At 36.6% G+C, this 18,749-nt stretch overlaps 3 protein-coding genes and 1 non-coding gene across 4 annotated transcripts; 3 read left to right on the top strand and 1 right to left on the bottom strand.

Annotated features, from left to right (window-relative positions):
- The first annotated feature begins 741 nt into the window (after positions 1-741).
- On the top strand, positions 742-2,782 carry LOC106437844 (probable arabinosyltransferase ARAD1). The gene is made up of 3 exons (XM_013878830.3): positions 742-1,617; positions 1,836-2,201; positions 2,282-2,782. The coding sequence occupies exons 1-3, from the start codon at positions 853-855 to the stop codon at positions 2,468-2,470; spliced, it is 1,320 nt and encodes a 439-aa protein (XP_013734284.1). The 5' UTR covers positions 742-852; the 3' UTR covers positions 2,471-2,782.
- A 4,153-nt stretch (positions 2,783-6,935) lies between these two features.
- Positions 6,936-12,720, bottom strand: LOC106437842. The gene is made up of 9 exons (XM_013878827.3): positions 12,514-12,720; positions 9,187-12,196; positions 9,032-9,091; positions 8,526-8,678; positions 8,066-8,226; positions 7,834-7,981; positions 7,631-7,753; positions 7,428-7,515; positions 6,936-7,322 (listed from the first exon to the last, which is right to left on the bottom strand). Exons 2-9 carry the CDS (start codon positions 12,055-12,057, stop codon positions 7,129-7,131), a joined length of 3,798 nt encoding a protein of 1,265 aa, XP_013734281.2. The 5' UTR covers positions 12,058-12,196; positions 12,514-12,720; the 3' UTR covers positions 6,936-7,128.
- A 2,627-nt stretch (positions 12,721-15,347) lies between these two features.
- On the top strand, positions 15,348-16,496 carry LOC125591296 (putative nuclease HARBI1). The gene has a single exon (XM_048765262.1). It carries the CDS (start codon positions 15,348-15,350, stop codon positions 16,494-16,496), a length of 1,149 nt encoding a protein of 382 aa, XP_048621219.1.
- A 2,067-nt stretch (positions 16,497-18,563) lies between these two features.
- On the top strand, positions 18,564-18,637 carry TRNAT-AGU. Its single transcript has one exon. It is a non-coding gene; the product is annotated as a tRNA-Thr (tRNA).
- Positions 18,638-18,749: the final 112 nt, after the last annotated feature.

Here is an 18,749-nt window from a genome sequence, read left to right as displayed (position 1 = left end):
TTTTTTTCCAAAGATAACCATTGTACGAATTGTGGAAGCACCGTGGCCTACTGGTCAAGGTTTAAAGGCTTCTACACCCAGGTCTGGGGTTCAAACCCCAGACAACGCAATTTCTACAGGAAGAGGTCTGGATTTCAATTCCCGGAGAAGGCGAATTATGCAGAAAATTAGAGAAAATGCTTACAAGAGATCTTCAGCATGGTGCAAGGAATACCGTCTGGAATGGATCTCGTAGGGCTACTCAGGGTGATGCAGTCAGGTGTGAATCCTCATAAGCCAGGTAGAATTATCGGCTATAATATCGTCTATGTAATATTTCTCATAATTTGTAATAGCATAATTAACGAGACAAAAAAAAAAAACCATTGTAGGAATAGAAGTGCATCAGTGCAAATAAAACCATCTTAGTATATGCTTAGAATGTGCATCGTAATAAAGCAGATAATTTTTTTATTGATGATTATAAAACTATTTTATACTCTTTTTGTTTCAAAATAGAATTAATTATTTTTACCAAAAAAAATATAATTAATTAAAACACTACTATTAAAAAAATTAATATATATATTTTTAGTCAATTATAAAAAAATTGCATTATCTCATTGATCACACAATATTTAATAAGTATAAAAGTTGTATCGAAATGTGAAAATTACCTATATTTTGAAACAAATAATAAATTAGTATTAAAATATAAAAATAAATTAATAAGAGAGCTGTTATGTGAGATTTGGACCGAACCTAAATCACGACAGTCATCTTCACAAGTCTTTTGACTTTGAGCTGCTAAGTAACATTTCTTCAATCTCTCCCTCACCTGAAAACCCTTAACACAAGCTTCCAATTCCAACAATGGCGCGTAAATCATCCCTCCTCAAACGAGCAGCCATCGCCGTCGTCTCCGTCATCGCCATCTACGTCATCCTCAACGCCTCCGTCAGCCCCGCCCTCCCTTCCTCCTCCGATCTCATCCGCGAAGAAGATGAACAACCACGTGCCCCGATTCATCCCAAAGTTAAAGTTTACATGTACGATCTCCCCAACAGATTCACTCACGGCATAATCGAGCAGCACGCAATCGTCCGCGGCGGAATCAAGGATGACGTCACCGCGCTCAAGTATCCGGGTCACCAGCATATGCACGAGTGGTACCTCTTCTCGGATCTAAACCGACCCGAGACGGATCGACCCGGGTCTCCGATCACCCGCGTGTCGGATCCTGCCGACGCCGATCTCTTCTACGTCCCGGTGTTTTCTTCCCTCAGCTTAATCGTGAACGCGGGTCGACCCGTGGATCCCGGGTCGGGTTACAGCGACGAGAAGATGCAGGAGGAGTTGGTGGACTGGCTTGAGAGCCAAGAGTGGTGGAGGAGGAATAAAGGGAGAGATCACGTGATTCCCGCGGGGGATCCGAACGCGCTGTATCGGATCTTGGACCGGGTCAAGAACGCGGTTCTCCTCGTGGCGGATTTTGGGAGGCTTAGGCCTGATCAAGGATCGTTCGTTAAAGATGTGGTGATACCTTACTCTCATAGGGTTAATCTCTTCACTGGAGAGATTGGCGTGGAGGCTCGCAACACTTTGCTCTTTTTCATGGGGAATCGTTATCGCAAAGATGTAAGTTTAAATCAATGGGCATGTTCGTTTGAATGTCGTTATGATCTACAATCAAATGTTATTTGTCCGTGGCAGGACTAGTTACAACTAATTTTAAATCGCTAAAATATTTATAATGTTTTGCGATTAGTCAACAAAACGAACAATATGAGTTGCTGTCTTTTTTTGGAACCAGAGTCTTTGATTCTGTCTGTTTTTTTTTTTTTGGCTGTCTTTAGGGCGGGAAAGTTCGTGATTTGCTATTCCAAGTACTTGAAAAGGAAGAAGATGTAACCATCAAACATGGGACTCAATCAAGAGAGAACCGACGAGCGGCTACGAAAGGAATGCATACTTCAAAGTTCTGTCTAAACCCTGCGGGTGACACTCCATCCGCATGCAGACTCTTTGACTCCATAGTCAGCTTGTGTGTGCCCGTCATTGTAAGCGATAGCATCGAGTTGCCTTTTGAAGATGTTATAGATTACAGAAAGTTTTCGATTTTCGTCGAGGCCGGTGTGGCTCTGGAGCCAGGGTTCTTGGTTGGGATGCTGAGGAGAATAGGAACCGAGAAGGTTCTTGAGTATCAAAGAGAGATGAAACAGGTACGTTTCTCTATTTATTCAACTTCTAACCTCTTTTAAGTAGACGTTTTCTCACACGTGAATGATGATGGGGCATATAGGTAAGACGGTATTTTGATTATGATAACCCAAATGGAGCAGTGAAGGAGATCTGGCGTCAAGTCTCACAGAAGCTACCACTCATCAAGCTAATGAGTAACCGTGAAAAACGTCTTGTCTTAAGAAATTCTACTGAACCAGACTGCTCATGTCTATGCACAAACCAAACTGGTCTAGTCACTTCCGTATAACCAAATTTGCTTTGTCTCTTGAGTGAGAGTCATCAGATTGTGGAGGAGCTTGAACTCGCTCAACTTCTTGGCCCCGAGACTTACAGAAGGAGATATCCACCTCAAGTGGCCTAACCTTTTCGGTTTGGAAAAGCATTGGTAACAGATTCGTAAGGAAGATAGATTTTGAAATACTTCTTTGCTTGTAGATTCCATTAGTTTTCTCGTACTTGGTACTAGTATTAGAGTGTTACACTTTAAACGGACCCAACAGCTATTCTTTTTGACCTCATTGTTACTCTGCACATGTCATAAAAAGTGAATTACAACTCAGGCTTCAGTTGTTTTCTGCCAGTGTTTGAGATAGTGTCTTACTCTCTCTAAAATTTTAAGCCTTAATTAGTCACTGTTCAACTGTTCGATACTTCATCATTGCAAGTAATAATTTAAAATGCTTTTTAGAGAGTGATAAAGAAGAAATTAAGCATACGTTTAGATGAAAAGATATGCGAGATGAATACAAGTTAACTGAGTAGAAGAAACGAAAGGGATTAGGGAACTTTGGTTTATTTGGAAATCACTAATGAGTTTCTATTCAATAGCTTCGGATGTGAAACGAGGCGTATTTTTGCAGTTACTGAATGGATAAATCCACAAGACCAATTTGACTCCCATATACATTCACATTCTGCCACCATGATAGCTTCCCGATCCGAGCCTTGCCGTCACGTTTTTTTGTCCGTTATTTAAGTTAGTTTTGGTTTGTTGGTTCTATACACGGTTGCATATATAGTAAACCGGTTAATATCCGCCGGTATTGAGGACCAAACAGGGTTAACCTCTCATCTTCTTTGTTGTGTCTCCAAAACCGGTTTCTTTTTTTTTTTTCTGTTGGATTGGTCAAGTTCATTCCAGAAATTAGACCATTTCCAATTATTACATCAGAGTTAAAATATATGTCTCGACGTTCATACTATAAGAAACTCTTACATGTAGCAAAATAACATATTAACTCCCCAACAAAATACAACAAACAAACCAAAAGAAACTAGAGTAGAAAACACACAGCGAAACATATATAAACAAGAGACGAGTGCAACTTAAGATGGACTGCGAGCAAGAGTTGTTTAGGACTTCCGTAATAGAAGTTGGCCCCAAACGCAGAACTGTTTGACTTCTTTGATCGGTAATAATTTGGGTGAGTAGATCCTACGAAGAGGTCTTCGAGCGGCTTGAAGACATTTGCCGACAATGCGACTTCTAGGTTCCGCATATAGGCGGCTTTCCCATACACGCTGTCAGACATATATCCGGATCCCATTTCGATCGTGGTATGCCAACCGAGATTTTCCTGATTGATGATTTCACTACCCCATTCCACCCGTTCTGCGTAATCGTTTAGGCGGTTAAAAAGTATTACAGGCCAATATCCTAGGGGCTCTAGGATGCCGTGCTCAAGGATCACTCCGAGCCACCAAACCCCGATGTTTTGATTCTGCATATTAATCATGTTAATGTGTTTACTGCATACATGTATACATAATAATAAGAATTCAACATCTGATATATTTAATTACTTACAATCAACATTTTAATTGTCATTTCTACTCGGTCCAACATGTTTATATACCCTAACCAAACTTTTAACAACATATTTTTATATTTTTCTTAATAATCATATATAAATATATAAATATAAATATATATATATAATATAAATTATTACATTAGATTTTTAACCAATTCAAATACATTAATAGTTATTAAAGATAATTTTATAAAATTAATTGTATAGCAATATTTGTTAATATCATCACCAATATATTCACCATAATCAATCATAATTTACTAAAATCAATTGTTAATAAAAAAATCTCCATTTAAAAAATATATTTTACTTAAAGTTTCTATATTTTTGCTTATATTTTTATTAATTTTTACTTGTACTTTTATTAATTTTTACTTATATTTTTATATGATTTGTTAAATTTTATATGTAAACATAATTTATATTTTTTTAAATAATAATATTTGTAAGAACATTAGTGTTGTTTATATAATTTTTATTAATAAATATATTTCAAGGATAACGAGAAACAATTAAACAAATTAAATAAGCATTAGTTGTACTAGTCTTTGAAAGTTTCGAATAATAATTTCTTATCCCAAGTAATCCCGTAAAAAAATCATTTTATAGTCTAACAAATACCATTAAACTTTCGATATATAAATTTAAATTCTCAAACCAAACAGTCAAGTCATGTTCCGTCCGTGTTCATGATATTGATTTATTAATATTAGCGGTCAGCAGCGATTCTTTACACAACATCACACGGTTCACATTTTTGAATGTGATATATTCTTGAATTTTTTACATTCAGGTTTACATTATGAGTTTTTATTACACTATAGAGCACTTTTTGCTCAGCACTTTTCTTAACTTATTTGAATGTCATTAGGCACTTTCAGTTATGATTATGTAACAGAATTTTAGAGTTATATATTTAATATCTAATATTTAAATTAGACATTAAGCTAATTATATAAAAACAACCAAGATACGAGTATATGTTACTTCACCAAATGAGTTTAAAGAGTAGAGCCACTAAATCTGTGAGCTCTTGACATAGCTAAAGTCCAACGATTATTTAAACAGTTCATCAACCCATCATTATTTATTAACAACTTATTAACATATCTAATCTTCAAAGTTCCACATGTCTCATCTCTATTAGATAAAGATAATTGAATATATAATTCACAAACCAAATCATTCTATATGTAATATATGTATATAATTAAAATTTACATATTATAAATTTTCTATATAATGTCCAATAAAAAAATTAAAAATTAAAATATAAATTTAATTTAATTATTTTATATATACACATTCATTTTGCGCAAAACGTAGATCTTTACCTATAATTATATATTTTGCAACCTATTTATTAATATGTAATATTGTTATCGTTAAAATACATTCACCATACACAAAGCGCTAGTCTTAACCTAGTAAATTGGATTAAAATGTTATACGCTTTACTACTTTTAGTAATGTTACTAATGTACCAATCAAACGAGAAAAACGAAAAGATCAAATATTTTCAATCTATATATATGCACATGCCAAAGAATTTTTTTTGAATTAATTACAGTATCTAGCGACTATTCCGTAGATCCCATAAATGCAATGTTAAATTATCTGGTGGCTAACGGGAATCGAATTCCAGGTTCACCGTTCGATTTTTATGCTACATAACATTAAAGTAAAAGGTAAAAACACAACTTATTTTATTTCCTTCTTAATTTTTTTAACTTACTTTTATTTTATTCTTCACCATTAAAATATAGCTTCATGTTGACAAAAAAAATATATATAGCTTCATAAAAAGTTTGATGATATGGTGGAATCATCAAAACGTAAAATATATTTTAAATTAATGATGAGATCATTAAATTGGAAAGGAAACTTGAAATATCATAGTAACAAGATTTGTTTTATCGTTAACCTTATAGAACGATTGAAATGTAAATCAAGATTTTTATAGAAACATCAATTAATTTTATTAATTTAATTTAATTTGTTGAAAGAAGAAGGTGGAAAGGAGAAAACGTTTGTCCAACTTTACATCAGTCATCAGGATATGTCTTTACAGCAAACTTTTCGTTGTAGAGTTTCGAACCAATGAACCCACGAGGGCCACGACATCGCATCGACAGCATAAACAAACAATCAATTATCATTCCAAGTAATCCGTCGCACGATCGAACCTTTGACTTTTTTTAATGAAAAAATGAAAAAACTGTTATGTTTCTTGAAAATGAAGTTTAAATCTTACGGTTGAAACAATCAAGGCCTTAGTACATGCAACTTGAACATATGAGTGCTCCCAAAGCTAGTGATTGGATCATAAATTAAAGTGTTTCCCTCAGTTGCAGGTGGGCTACGAGTAAACCTTCCGCATATAAGCAATGGTATTACCATTTAATACATCCAACCTCATTATATAAGCGGTGGAGTAGACGAGCTGGAGTTCATAAATAGGTGCAGGGATGCGGGAGTGGTGCACATAATGGGGAACACGGTGATTCGAGCTAGGAGGCAAGCGAGGTTCTACAAGAAGATAGCCATTGACTATGTGTACGCGTTTCTAAGGAAGATTTGTAGAGAACATAGTGTAATCTTCAATGTTCCTCAAGGGAGCCTTTTGAATGTCGGTCAGATTTTCTATGTATAAAAAACTAATATACTTTATAAATTCATATTTGATTACACAAAATTAATAATTTTCAGTTTTAAACTGGACGAAATAAATTTTAAAAACTACAAAATGCAGAAATGGCTGATGGTGTACTAGTTTCATGCAGTAAAAATGAATAAATCTTAAGACATTTGTATAAAATTATTATACCAAAAATCATGCATTTACTAGATTGCTTTTTCATTGGAAGAAAAAAACTCAAAATTACAGAAGAAGAGCAATGTCATCGTACCAAAACCAATTTACTTACACTCAATAATAATAATAATAATGGCTATACAAATATGGATACATGTTTAGGACTTCTTGTACAAATCAACACTCTCAAATCCGAAAGAAGACGCAGCGATGTTTTTTATACACAAACTTTTACAAGAGGGAATTACGTACCGGTAATAATGAACATATAGTAGATTACTTGTGGACTTGGTGATTGGCCGCGTGGGCTTTTGCTGCAGAGGTGGACATGGTGCGGAGACGTCTGGCTATCTCTGGGAAGGAAGGTCGAACAAATGGGTCAGGAGCCCAACACTGCTCCATCAGCATCCTCCATTCCGGGTCACAGTAGCTTGGCACGGTTGGTCTCAGTGTATTGTTCACTATGCCTCCTACAATAGGTGAAAGATTCAGACAACCAAAACAGATTAAGCTTCAACCTTGTTTGGTAAGAAAAGAAACGCGGAGAGTAAACGACAGAAGAGACAGCAATTTACCAATGATTGCTCCGTAATGCATATTGGCGTAGGGTTCCTCACCGGTAAGAATTTCCCACAAAACTATTCCGAAAGAGAACACATCGACCTGTTTGTAAATGAAGGCGAAACATTACTTGAAAATCATTTAAGGGCAGTGAAACTAAATGAATAGAAACTGAATTCATCTTCCAACGCTAGTGTGAGAGCATTGGGTTACATACCTTTTCAGAAACTTTGCTGCTGCTGCCACTAAGTAGTTCGGGAGCCATCCAAGGGAGGGTTCCTCTTACACCACCAGTGACCAAAGTGTTTCTTTTTATCTTTGACAGACCAAAATCACCAACCTGCATAAACCATCCTCTCTCTTATCACATAAGCAAAACAATATGACAATGTTACATAACGAACTGTCCAAGAAAATTACCTTGCAAATCGGACGGGCGGGATCCTTTAAGTTGACAAGCAAGTTGTCACATTTCAAATCGAAATGCACTATGTTCTTTGAGTGCAAATACTCCATTCCAAAAGCTGCATCCATTGCAATGATGAGTCGCTTACGTCGATCAATCTGCCTGTAATTCCCCAAATGTGAACTGGTTTACATCTAAAGTTGTTTTTAGAAAGCAAGAATAGCAACGAGATGTGTAAATAATTACCTGTTGCTGAGCAGAACATGTCTAAGCGATCCATTGACCATGTACTCTGTCACTGTAGCTAAAGTCCCTCCTGGCCCATCTCTCACTACGCCGTAGAATGCCATCACATTTGGATGATGTAGCTTGGAAAGAATTTCAGCTTCATGCCAGAACTCAGAGGTCTGAAATTTTCAATCATTGGTTACTGAAAATGAAAATCAGTTAAACTAATGCGGTTTTATGGATAGTAAGAAGCGTTATTCTGCAGTGGAGGACAAATTTAGTAAAACTATACTATATAGGAGATGTCAAATTCGTGCTTATAACAAGCATCTAACAGCCGCTTCATGCAAGAGAAAAAAGAACAGCAAAACGGCTCTGTTCTGGGGACAGTAGTAGTGTCTTCTAGCAGTACTCTATTGACCATAAAGCAGACAAATAATGTAATTTGGGAGAACCACGGGATATCAAATCTACTTACCAGTCTCTCTTGTTCAGATGAACGACCAATGAAACAGCTCCTTTTTATTCGCTTGATAGCAACATCTGTACCCCTCCATTTTCCATGGTAAACAGTTCCAAAGGTACCAGAACCTAGTTCCTTCAGTTCTTCCAAGTCATCATTTTTAATGACCTGAAACAAAAATAAAATGGACACAATCAGTGAGAAAACCAGGAGCAAGATTGACGATATAATTCTTAAGCTCCAATGGTTTCGGCTGCCAATGGGGACATGCACTACTTTAGTCTAGTCTATAAGCAGCGTACATTGTGATCTTTCTAAAAAATTCCTTAAAACAATAACAGACAAATACCAAAAAATAGAAAGGCAGCTAAATCATTTATTGGAAAGTCATAACTTGGTTGATAAAATATAAAATCCTTTTGGTACTTGGGTTGTAAACATGTTATCTGGTTAAAAAGAGAGCGTTAAATGCAACACCTAGTAAACATGTTAAGCCATAAACTAACTAAGGCATAGCATACCTGCAGAGACCTGTGGCTACTGTCCTCAGCAACAAGGTCAATAAGAGGAACTCCAGTATTCTACATATCCAAATATATTAGTTGAAACATGTATTTTTCCGGTAGTTAAATTTTATTAGATTTTTCATATTTGGGTTGAAAACAAAAAAGCTTACCACATTTGCATCTGTGGTTTCAGCACCTTTGAACTGTGACTGACCGTAATCTTCTTGTGTGTCTGCTGTTCTCGAATCAGCCACGGCAGTAGTGGACACATGCGGCTGGATATTCTCATCAAAGTGGATTTGTGGTTTTAACCGAGTTGGAGCAATTTTCTCTGATTGCAATGGTGGGTAGCTATAATCAATAGGAACTCCGTCGGTATTAGTAAGGGAAGTGGGAAATCCAGGGTGGTCCTGGTCCATAAGGGATAGATCCTTCCTCTCAAACTCATCCTGCGCCAAATTTCGAAAATACGACCAATTTTTAGGGTCAAGATTCTGAACATTTACACTCACTCCAGCTCCATCACCATGCAATGGCCCTAATCCAGGGAAGCTTAGAGACTCTTTCACTTTCAATATATCAGCAAGAAAATCACGAGGAAACCTATCATTAATATCAACAACAATATCCCCGTTCTCTAGGTGTCCTCGCGGAACAGCCTTATCTGAAGCCTCTGACTGACTTACGTGCTCTGGGGCGTTCGGCTCCAAGTTCCTTTTTTCAAATTGTGAAATATTACCCTCCGCTGTCCAGAGGCTTTCAGGAGCTGGTCTTACTGGTGCGCTAGAATGAACATTCTGGGACTCCATATTAGCTTCATGAAAAGTTTCAGCTGATTCGCTAATAGGTAGGAATGCATCTGAAGTTGACTTAGCCATTACAAATTGGGAACCAAGGGAATCATCAGATTTAGACAAACGTTTACTTTCTGCCATATCTCGTGGAATGCGCTCAGAATGAAAAACCTTTTTATGAAGCACCTGCTGGTCGACATTACTCACATTCGATGAATCACCATCTGAAGTAACAAGCCCCGATCCAGAGATTCTCCCAGGCAGAGAAAATTGGTTCTCCTGATAGATTTTTATGCCTTCATTTGCTGTATCTAAGGCAGCCGTTTTCGGAACATATTCCTGAGGTGTTTTAAGACTTCCTTCTGGGTAAAAAAAGGAACTTGGATTTGGTGTTGAGTTGGATATTTGCATGGAAACAGGAGCTTCTTCCTTGAGGGTGTGATTTGGGACCATAGAATCACTTGATACAGAGGAGATGGAATACTCACTGGCCCTTGTGGTGGACTGTTCTTTTCTCATCTTTGGCTCCTTTGCTGAAAGATTATTCTCAACATGATCCTGGGATTTTCTACCACTTTTCTCTGGACAAGCTGAGGTACTTGGATTTGGTGTTGAATCGGATACTTGTGTGGAAACCGGGGCTTCTTCCTTCAGGACGTGATCTGGGACTTTCAAATCAGACGTAGAGGAAACAGAGTACTCACTGACCCTTGGAGTTGATGATTCTATCCTCAGCTTTGGTTCCTTTGCTGGAAGACTGGTCCCGACAGTAGATACATTAGCAGGATCAGTTACCTTCTTAAACGAGTCATCTCTTCTCATTTTGGCCTCTTTTGTTGAAGCTTCTGAATCTTGTACATGGTAGATCTGCTCATCATGCAAAACTCCTTGCTCTGGTTTATGTGGATAGTGAGGCGCCACAACTTCAAGAGGCGTTTCAGGATTCACAGAATAAGGAATAAAATGAGGCTGTGGTTGAACATGCAACGGAGCAGACCCCTTCTCATCTATATAGCCGATGCTTGCCATGTGAGCTGATGTGTAAACTTGGTGGTTACCAAGTCCGGTGAAGTGCACTTGCTGTCCTAGATAAGGCTGTGAAAATGGTTCATTACCAGTAGAAAAACCTGCCACGGGTTGAGAAGTTTGGCCCGCTGACAAAGACTCATTACCAGCCAAGGGAGCAACCGAAGCTACTGCTGGTTCTGTGGCAGCTCGACTGATCTCCCTGTCAGTATTACTGTGAAGTAGTTCATCCAAATTGTTCCCTGGAGCAGTTATACCAAGGGAACTTTTACGTGAACCAAGATCCATCCCATTGACAGCAACAACATACTGAACCTCAGAATCACCCTCTGCAGCTTCCATACCGAACTGACCCTCCTCTATATCACTGCTTGAAAGCAAAAACATCCTGGGCTTCTCAGATCCTCCATTACCAAACACAGTACATTCCTCCATCATGTTTTGTAAATCCTCATCAGAAGATACAGAGACTAGTGCATCAAGATCTTCGCCTGGCAGCTGATATTTAATGGTACGTACTTCAGGGAACATTTCTGACATTTTACGCATGAGTTCTTGGAAAGAAATATCCTTGCTAATCCGTATGATACGCGTTTCACCGCCTACATATCTAAGTTTCTGATCTCTGGGGCGCGGTATGATTCTACCACCAAAACTACACAAGAACTTTGCCTGGTTCAAAGAGCTATCAGAAGCTCTAGAAGAAACCAGACTTTGAACCTTCTGACCAGTGTCATTTCTTGAAGAAATAACCGGGGCTGACTTGACCAGCTCATGGTAGCTCTTATCTTCCTTTCTAGCAGGAGGTTTTCTCTCTTGCTCAAAGGTATGGCGTTTCTCTGCTGCGCTAAGCACCGTGGTGTTAGACCCACTCTCTGACACCGGAAGAACCATCCCCATAGCACTTAAATTAACAGAAACAGGCATACCACTGGGCGGCTTACCGTACACATCGGGTACGAACTGCGGTTTCATAATCACCCTATCTCTCATAAACTCAAACGCAAATTCTTCACCAGTCTGTATGGAGTAGTTCAGAACTGGCCGAGCAGGGGTGGGAATAGCATAATCTGGAGGTCGTACATTCATGTTAACATTAGTTGAAGAATCGTGAGAAAACCTTTGATTCATAGAGCCAATCCCCTCACTCCTAGGGTCAGGGGCGGCAGTATACCGAACGTGTTCATAACCCTTTGCTTGATCCATGTTATCTTTATCCATCTAGTTCACCAGCTCCGTCACAGACGCTTGGAGTCCACATATCATAGCCCAAGTGAAATCTTCGCATTGTAAAACATCCAACGCTTTGGCTGCAGAATAGAACTTGGAACATGAACAACTCAGACTCTCATTGATGTACCTGAAATAGAAGTTTACTAAATCATCAAACATATTCTTCAGTAAAAAGGCACTACACAGCTCGAATCGCTGAACTGAAAATCGATCGATTGATCAACAGATCGAACTAAAAACACAATCACTATGGAAGCAAAACTTGAGATAACAACCTAGAACGAAGCCGATCAAGCATGAAAACAGCTGAAACTATGAATAACGCAAGATCTGAGTATCATTTGAAGATACACACGAAATTCAAGCGGAAAAAAACATCGGATCCAGAGATCTTCGAGAGCTAAACGATCAAACACAGAAGGCGAGTGAGGAGAGGTTTTTTACCAGGAGAGACTGAGGGTTTGACGATCGATGAGTTGGAGGAGGAGGAGACGACGACGACGAGTCCTTTAATTTCTTTCTCTAATTTCGTTTGAGAAAATAATATTATTGTGCGTTCGTTCTGCCAGATATTATTATCTGTACTGTAATTATATTTTTTTTAATTCTAATTTTATGAGAATTGCGTTGTACTTCTATCATTTTATCTGCGATTCGAAATTCAAAACTTATGTATAACTATTAATAAATTCTTTATCAAATTATTGGACGGAAATTTAGATAGTTATTTTGCAAATTTGCAAAACTAATATAATTGGACATTAGCCAAATTTAGGATTTATTCATAAACACACGTAAGATGCTTACGTCATCTCCCTCGACAGCCATTGGATGTTAGTTAATTTACCACTCTATAGTTTTATTTTTTTAATTAATCATCGTACACTTTACAAAAAGAGAATTTTGGTTTCGTTATATAAAATTTAAAGTTAATTTTGGGAGAAACGAAAAGCTTTTTCGAAATATTCCAGGCGAAGATACAGGTGAACTGTCACAAGCTATCATGGTAAATGTACTATTCTTAATATATAAATACCACCTGATGCCAATATACGACCTCAACAATAATCCAGTATCAAATACGACTCAAACTCCATTAAGATTTAAATTTTTCTTTCCGAATTTGTTTTCGTAACTAAAGATACTACTACCTTGTTAGTCAACTGTTAAAATAATTTGAGTCAACATTCAAATTTCCAAAACGACGTCATTTCAACTTTTTTTATTTTTGAAATTTTTTTTTAAGTGATTCAAACCCTTGCAAAGTAACTTTAGGGGGTGATTGGTAAGTGCTGTGAATGCTCTAGACAGCCTCAAATCTCTCTACAGCCCCAAAATCAAAGCAATCATGCTCTGGTTATGTTTTTAAAACTCACAGCCAAATCCATATTTTGCTTTAGTTTATGGCTTTGGAAAGCAAATTTTCTACAGCTCAGTTTTGTGAGCTTTCCAAAAGAAAAAAGGAATATTTCATTTAACTTTTATTCAAAAAAGAAATAAGATAAACACTAACGAAACCTAAGATAAACACTAAAACTAAAAACCCTAGTTGTAAACATATATATATATATACTATCTACGTACGAGACAAAAAAAATCCAGAGAGAACAAAAAGAATAAGAAGAGGCAACAAGAAGGTACGTAACCCATCTCTTCGTCTTCTTTTATGTTATTGATGTAAGATGAAATTTGATTATGAACACTAGTTCCATGGAAAAGAAAACCAATAATATGTTACGCTTAATATTACACAAGTTCATCTGGTTTTCTTTTATGTTCGTATCATATTAATTTGATTATAACTAGTTTTTAATTTGTATATTAGATTGTTTGTTGTAGTCATTAGAGCATGAACTATTTTTTCTTCTAGTTTTTAACTATCTTTTCCTCTCGTATTTTTTAATTCTTTTTAAGTCTGGTTATGTTTGATCTAATTTAATATACGTTTTAATAATATTTGTAAGATATGGCAAATAACAATGGTGAAAACAATGGTGGTGCAACCAACGCAAATGTGACATCACTTTCTCAGAGAGAGGTAAATATTTTTCTTTTCTTAATTTACTTTAGGAAAAATAAATTTGTTATTGATGTATGTATTTTTGTTATAGATTAATATTAAGTGGACAGATGAAATTTCTCGAACATTTATAGAGATGTTTTTACTTCAACTTGATAAAGAAAATTGGGTAGACAAATCTTTAACAAAAGAAGGAAAACTAAGAGTGAGGAAGAACTTTAAAGAAGCTACTGGATTTGATTTAGCATGGAAAAATTTTGCAAACCATCTTCGTAACTTGAAAACATGGTACGATTGCTACAATCGACTATGCAAGTATACCGGAGTGACTGTTGATCGTATCACAGGAGTAATTAATATGGAAGACGAATGGTGGAATGATCGGATACAAGTAAGCATGTCAAAATTCTCTAATAGTAATTTTTAAGATATTTTAGCATAATAAGATACTAACTATTTATTTAAAAATTAGGAAAACGATGTCGCTAGAAGATTTAAAAAGAAATCTTTAGCAAATGAAGACCTATTGGAAAAATTGTTTAGTGGAACTCACATAGGAGTCGAAGATGGATGGTCAGTTGGAAATGGTCCTGATGTGTATCGTCCTCAACATGGATATGAGACTGGAACACAGTTTGACATTAACACATCATTTGTTAGTGATGATCCAGACGTCTTGTTCTCTACTTCGTTAGATGGACAAACTCAGAACATGGAGTCCACACCAACCACCATTCATACACCTTCCGATGAAAGACCAAACCATGAACAACGAAATAAACGTAAACGTGGTGCAGCCAACATTGATAGCCAGTCAGATTTATCAAAAGCTTTTCGTGAACGTTCTGATGCAATAAAAAATGCTGCATTGGAGATGTCATCGGCTTTAACTTCTGACATAACCATTGCTGCCCGACGACTACATCAAATAGAAGCAATTGAATTTGGAACCCCGTTTTATTGGGATGCAACTAATTTACTGTCTACAAATGAAAGTGCTAGAAGATGGTTTTTAGGAATTCAAGAAAGCAAGTTTGCACTTCTTTATTTGGAGCAAATGATTGGTCGTAAACATGATGATTAATCATTAAAATAAGATTTAATTTTCTTAGGATTTTTAGGAGTTGAAATTACTTGGTTTTTATTATTTATATATTATTTAGTTGGTTTTATTTTTTTTGGATCTAAATAAAAATTATTATGAGTGTTAATTTACAAATTTTTTTTTAATATACAGATTGTCCAACTGTTTTGGCAAATGGTGGATGATACTGATGAAGATGATTCTCAGTTAATAAATGAGTACATAACAATGAATATTGTTAAGCAACCATTGTGTGCACATCCTAACCGCGGTCGTCAATTTGTTGAGGAGTTGATTCACGGTCATCCAGATCAATGCCACTTTCTTGTGAGAATGCGTCCTAAAGTGTTTCTTGAGCTATGTGATACCATAGAAGAGAAATACAAGATGAGATCATCTCACAATGTGACGGTCAAAGAGAGTGTGGCAATGTTTTTATACATATGTGGTCATAGTATTACTCAGCGAAATGCCATGAGAATGTTTGGGCATTCGCAAGAGACGATATCCAGAAAATTCCATGAGGTTCTTGATGCCATGGAACAGATGGCAAAAGATATGTTTAAACCAGATCATGCGAGTCTCACTCAAGTTCATCCGAAGTTGCGATCTGACAAGCGTTATTGGCCGTACTTCAGAGGATTTATAGGTGCAATGGATGGGACACATGTTCCTGTCGTCGTATCGGGACGAGATCAACAACGATACTGGAATAGAAAAAGCGTTTGCAGCATGAATATTCTTGCAATTTGCGACATGGATATGTTATTCACATACATATATGTTGGCATGCCTGGGTCTGCGCATGATGCAAAAGTACTTGCTTTAGCTATGCAAGGTGATCCTAACTTTCCACATCCACCTGTAGGTAAGTATTACCTTGTCGACTCAGGATATGCTTTACGGCGTGGGTATCTGGGACCCTATAGGCAAACTCGGTACCATCAAAATCAGTTTCAAAATCAAGCTCCACCTAGTAATCATAAAGAAAAATTTAACCGTCGTCATTCCTCACTTCGATGTGTCATTGAAAGAACATTTGGAGTTTGGAAAGGGAAATGGAGGATAATGCAAGATAAAGCAAGGTACGACATTGGAACAACAAGAAAGCTTGTGGCAGCAACTATGACGCTACATAACTTTGTACGTAAATCAAGCATACATGATCCTGACTTCGATGTTGATTGGAGGGAGGAAAATGATCAACAACCTCCAATGGATGATGAAGATGAAGCAGTTTTAGAAGAAGGAGCTGGTTCGAGGCAATATATGGAAGGATTACGAGATAACATTGCAATGGATTTATGGAATACTCGTGGGTAGACTAGCTATTGATTTATTATTATATTTAAAAAAAATTTACTTTTTTTTAAATGGTTTTTTTTAGAATTCTTTATTTTTATTTATTCAGTAAAATTATTATTATTATAAGTTTTATTTTGTTTCTATTAGTATGTTGTTTAATATATGTATATAATACTAATCTACAGCTAATGTATACCAATCATGCTTTAAAAAGAAAACCTACAGCTAAGATCTTACAGCCAAAATTTTACAGCAAAAAAATTTACAGCTACAGCAAAAAAATCTACAGCACTTGTTCTACAGCAAAAAAGTTAAAGCTACAGCCTTTACCAATCACCCCCTTAGAGCAATATTATTGGGGTTTTTGGTTCAATCTTTAAGGGGAAGGGACTTACAAAAACACCAAAATCGAAGGGAAATGTCCCTAAATAAGAAGTCTTTTAGTTTGGTCCTTGTACTGTTCGCGGGCTTCACGGACACGTGGCGGCCCGTGATTGGTTCGTTTTTAATTTTTTTTTAATCGAAAAAAATAAACAAATAAGGACACTTACCAATAATGATGGTCTTACGAGCTAACGAATTTACTACTGAACCAAAGTAAAGTTTATAGTAGACGTATGCAGTAAATATTATATCGATAAGTTTTCGTTGGAATTCAAACTCTTCAAAACAATGGTTGCTTCCCATCTATGGAGCGCTCTTGTCCGCTTGTAATGTTCACGGAGAAGTTAGTATTTTAAGGAGGTAGCGAAGAAGATTATAGAAACAGGTACGGATGATGCTGGGACCTATGTAATGATGTCTAATCTATATTCGGCGAGTGGGAAAGGGGAGGAAGCTGTAGAGATGAGAATGAAGATGAAGATGAAGATGAAGAAGAGAGAGTTGAAGAAACAGCCGAAATACAGTTGGATTACGGTTGGGAACCAGATGCATACTTTTATAGTTGCAGATATGTCTCATCTTCTGTTTGAAGCCCTTGGTTCTGTAGTAACCGATCTTGGCAACAAAATGAGGATGAACATGACTACAGAAGCGGTAGAATATGAGTTCTTGGCTATTTGAATTCCTTCTGCATACCACAGCAAGCTACCACTTTTTGTCTGATTCGAGATTTTTACAATTGTAACGGTCATTCATTCTTCTATGTTATATAAAATGTTGGGTGATCAGTATCTGTTACTTCATTATCCAGGCTGACACCTCGAATTTGTCTTGCCTTGTGGAGTGAAACCATAGGGCGTGTTCCGAGCAGTTGCAGTTATGTATTTTGCATATGGAGGGTTAGATAGTATATTGAGAATCATGAAGATATAAAACATAATTGTGAATATTATTATTGAGATATGTATATATTTAGTTAAAGAAACTAGGCTTAACGTTTATATTCTTATATTCATATATAAGTTGTACATCTATGTATAAGCTTTATCATTATGAGAGTCAATATACAATTCTTCTAATCTTTTACTCTTACCATTCTCTACAGTATACCCATTAGGTTAACAAGGTTCAACGTGAGTAATCACACTGATATACTGTTTGATGGCATTGTCCTTGAGTATGATGCAGAAGTACGCAGATATTGATCCAAACGTAGCTTACTCGGTAGCGTTCCAGAGCGTTTGAATGAAGTGGAAAACGGACTTGGTGCGCTCAAAGGGATGACAACAGTTCTTCTAGTAGAAGCATTGGGACAAGCACGATACATTACTCACATAGCAACGGATCCACATGAACATGATCCCACCTGTATTTGTCCCTGGTCCATCCAAACACCGGAAAACCTATATAAATGTTAATCTCCTTGTAACGATTCCAAGTGCTCTCATCGCTTTCTTCTTGGGTTTATTTAAACATGAAACAGAGTATGGAGACAGAAGAAAGAAAGCAAGGAGTAAAAGTACAATTGATTCCTAAACAGAGTCTAGTCTGCGTTCCATGAACTGATCTAGATTACAATCTTTGAGTCCATAGTCTCTTCCAGTGTTCAAATACAACCAGTTTTTCCTTTCTTTATTATCAATAAACAAATCAGAATTTCTGTATGAAATATATTAGGATTTGTTGATGCAATGTCCAAAAGCTTTCATAGCTCAGTTGGTTAGAGCACCCGTTTAGTAAGCGGGAGGTCTTGAGTTCAACTCTCAATGAAAGCACATTTTGTATATGTTTTTTGCACTGCATATTTAAATTTTGTATATTTTTTGCATTGTATATAACTTTCAGAATAATAGAGTGACGCCACAAAATTTTGATTCTTGACAAAAA

The sequence above is a fragment of the Brassica napus genome, chromosome A3 (assembly GCF_020379485.1).
Source record: "Brassica napus cultivar Da-Ae chromosome A3, Da-Ae, whole genome shotgun sequence".
Classification (NCBI taxonomy): domain Eukaryota; kingdom Viridiplantae; phylum Streptophyta; class Magnoliopsida; order Brassicales; family Brassicaceae; genus Brassica; species Brassica napus.
Note: the sequence above shows the minus strand (reverse complement) of the source record. Positions and strands in the feature narration are given on the sequence as shown.

Bases quoted from the DNA above. Each gene is read 5' to 3' on its own strand.
- LOC106437844 (XM_013878830.3), top strand. From the start codon at position 853: ATGGCGCGTAAATCATCCCTCCTCAAACGAGCAGCCATCGCCGTCGTC. The intron at 1,618-1,835 runs GTAAGTTTAAAT...GGCTGTCTTTAG, and splicing joins GGAATCGTTATCGCAAAGAT to GGCGGGAAAGTTCGTGATTT. The intron at 2,202-2,281 runs GTACGTTTCTCT...TGGGGCATATAG, and splicing joins ATCAAAGAGAGATGAAACAG to GTAAGACGGTATTTTGATTA.
- LOC106437842 (XM_013878827.3), bottom strand. From the start codon at position 12,057: ATGGATAAAGATAACATGGATCAAGCAAAGGGTTATGAACACGTTCGG. The intron at 8,227-8,525 runs GTAAGTAGATTT...TGAAAATTTCAG, and splicing joins CATCTGAACAAGAGAGACTG to ACCTCTGAGTTCTGGCATGA. The intron at 7,754-7,833 runs GTAATTTTCTTG...TGGTTTATGCAG, and splicing joins CCGCCCGTCCGATTTGCAAG to GTTGGTGATTTTGGTCTGTC.
- LOC125591296 (XM_048765262.1), top strand. From the start codon at position 15,348: ATGGTGGATGATACTGATGAAGATGATTCTCAGTTAATAAATGAGTAC.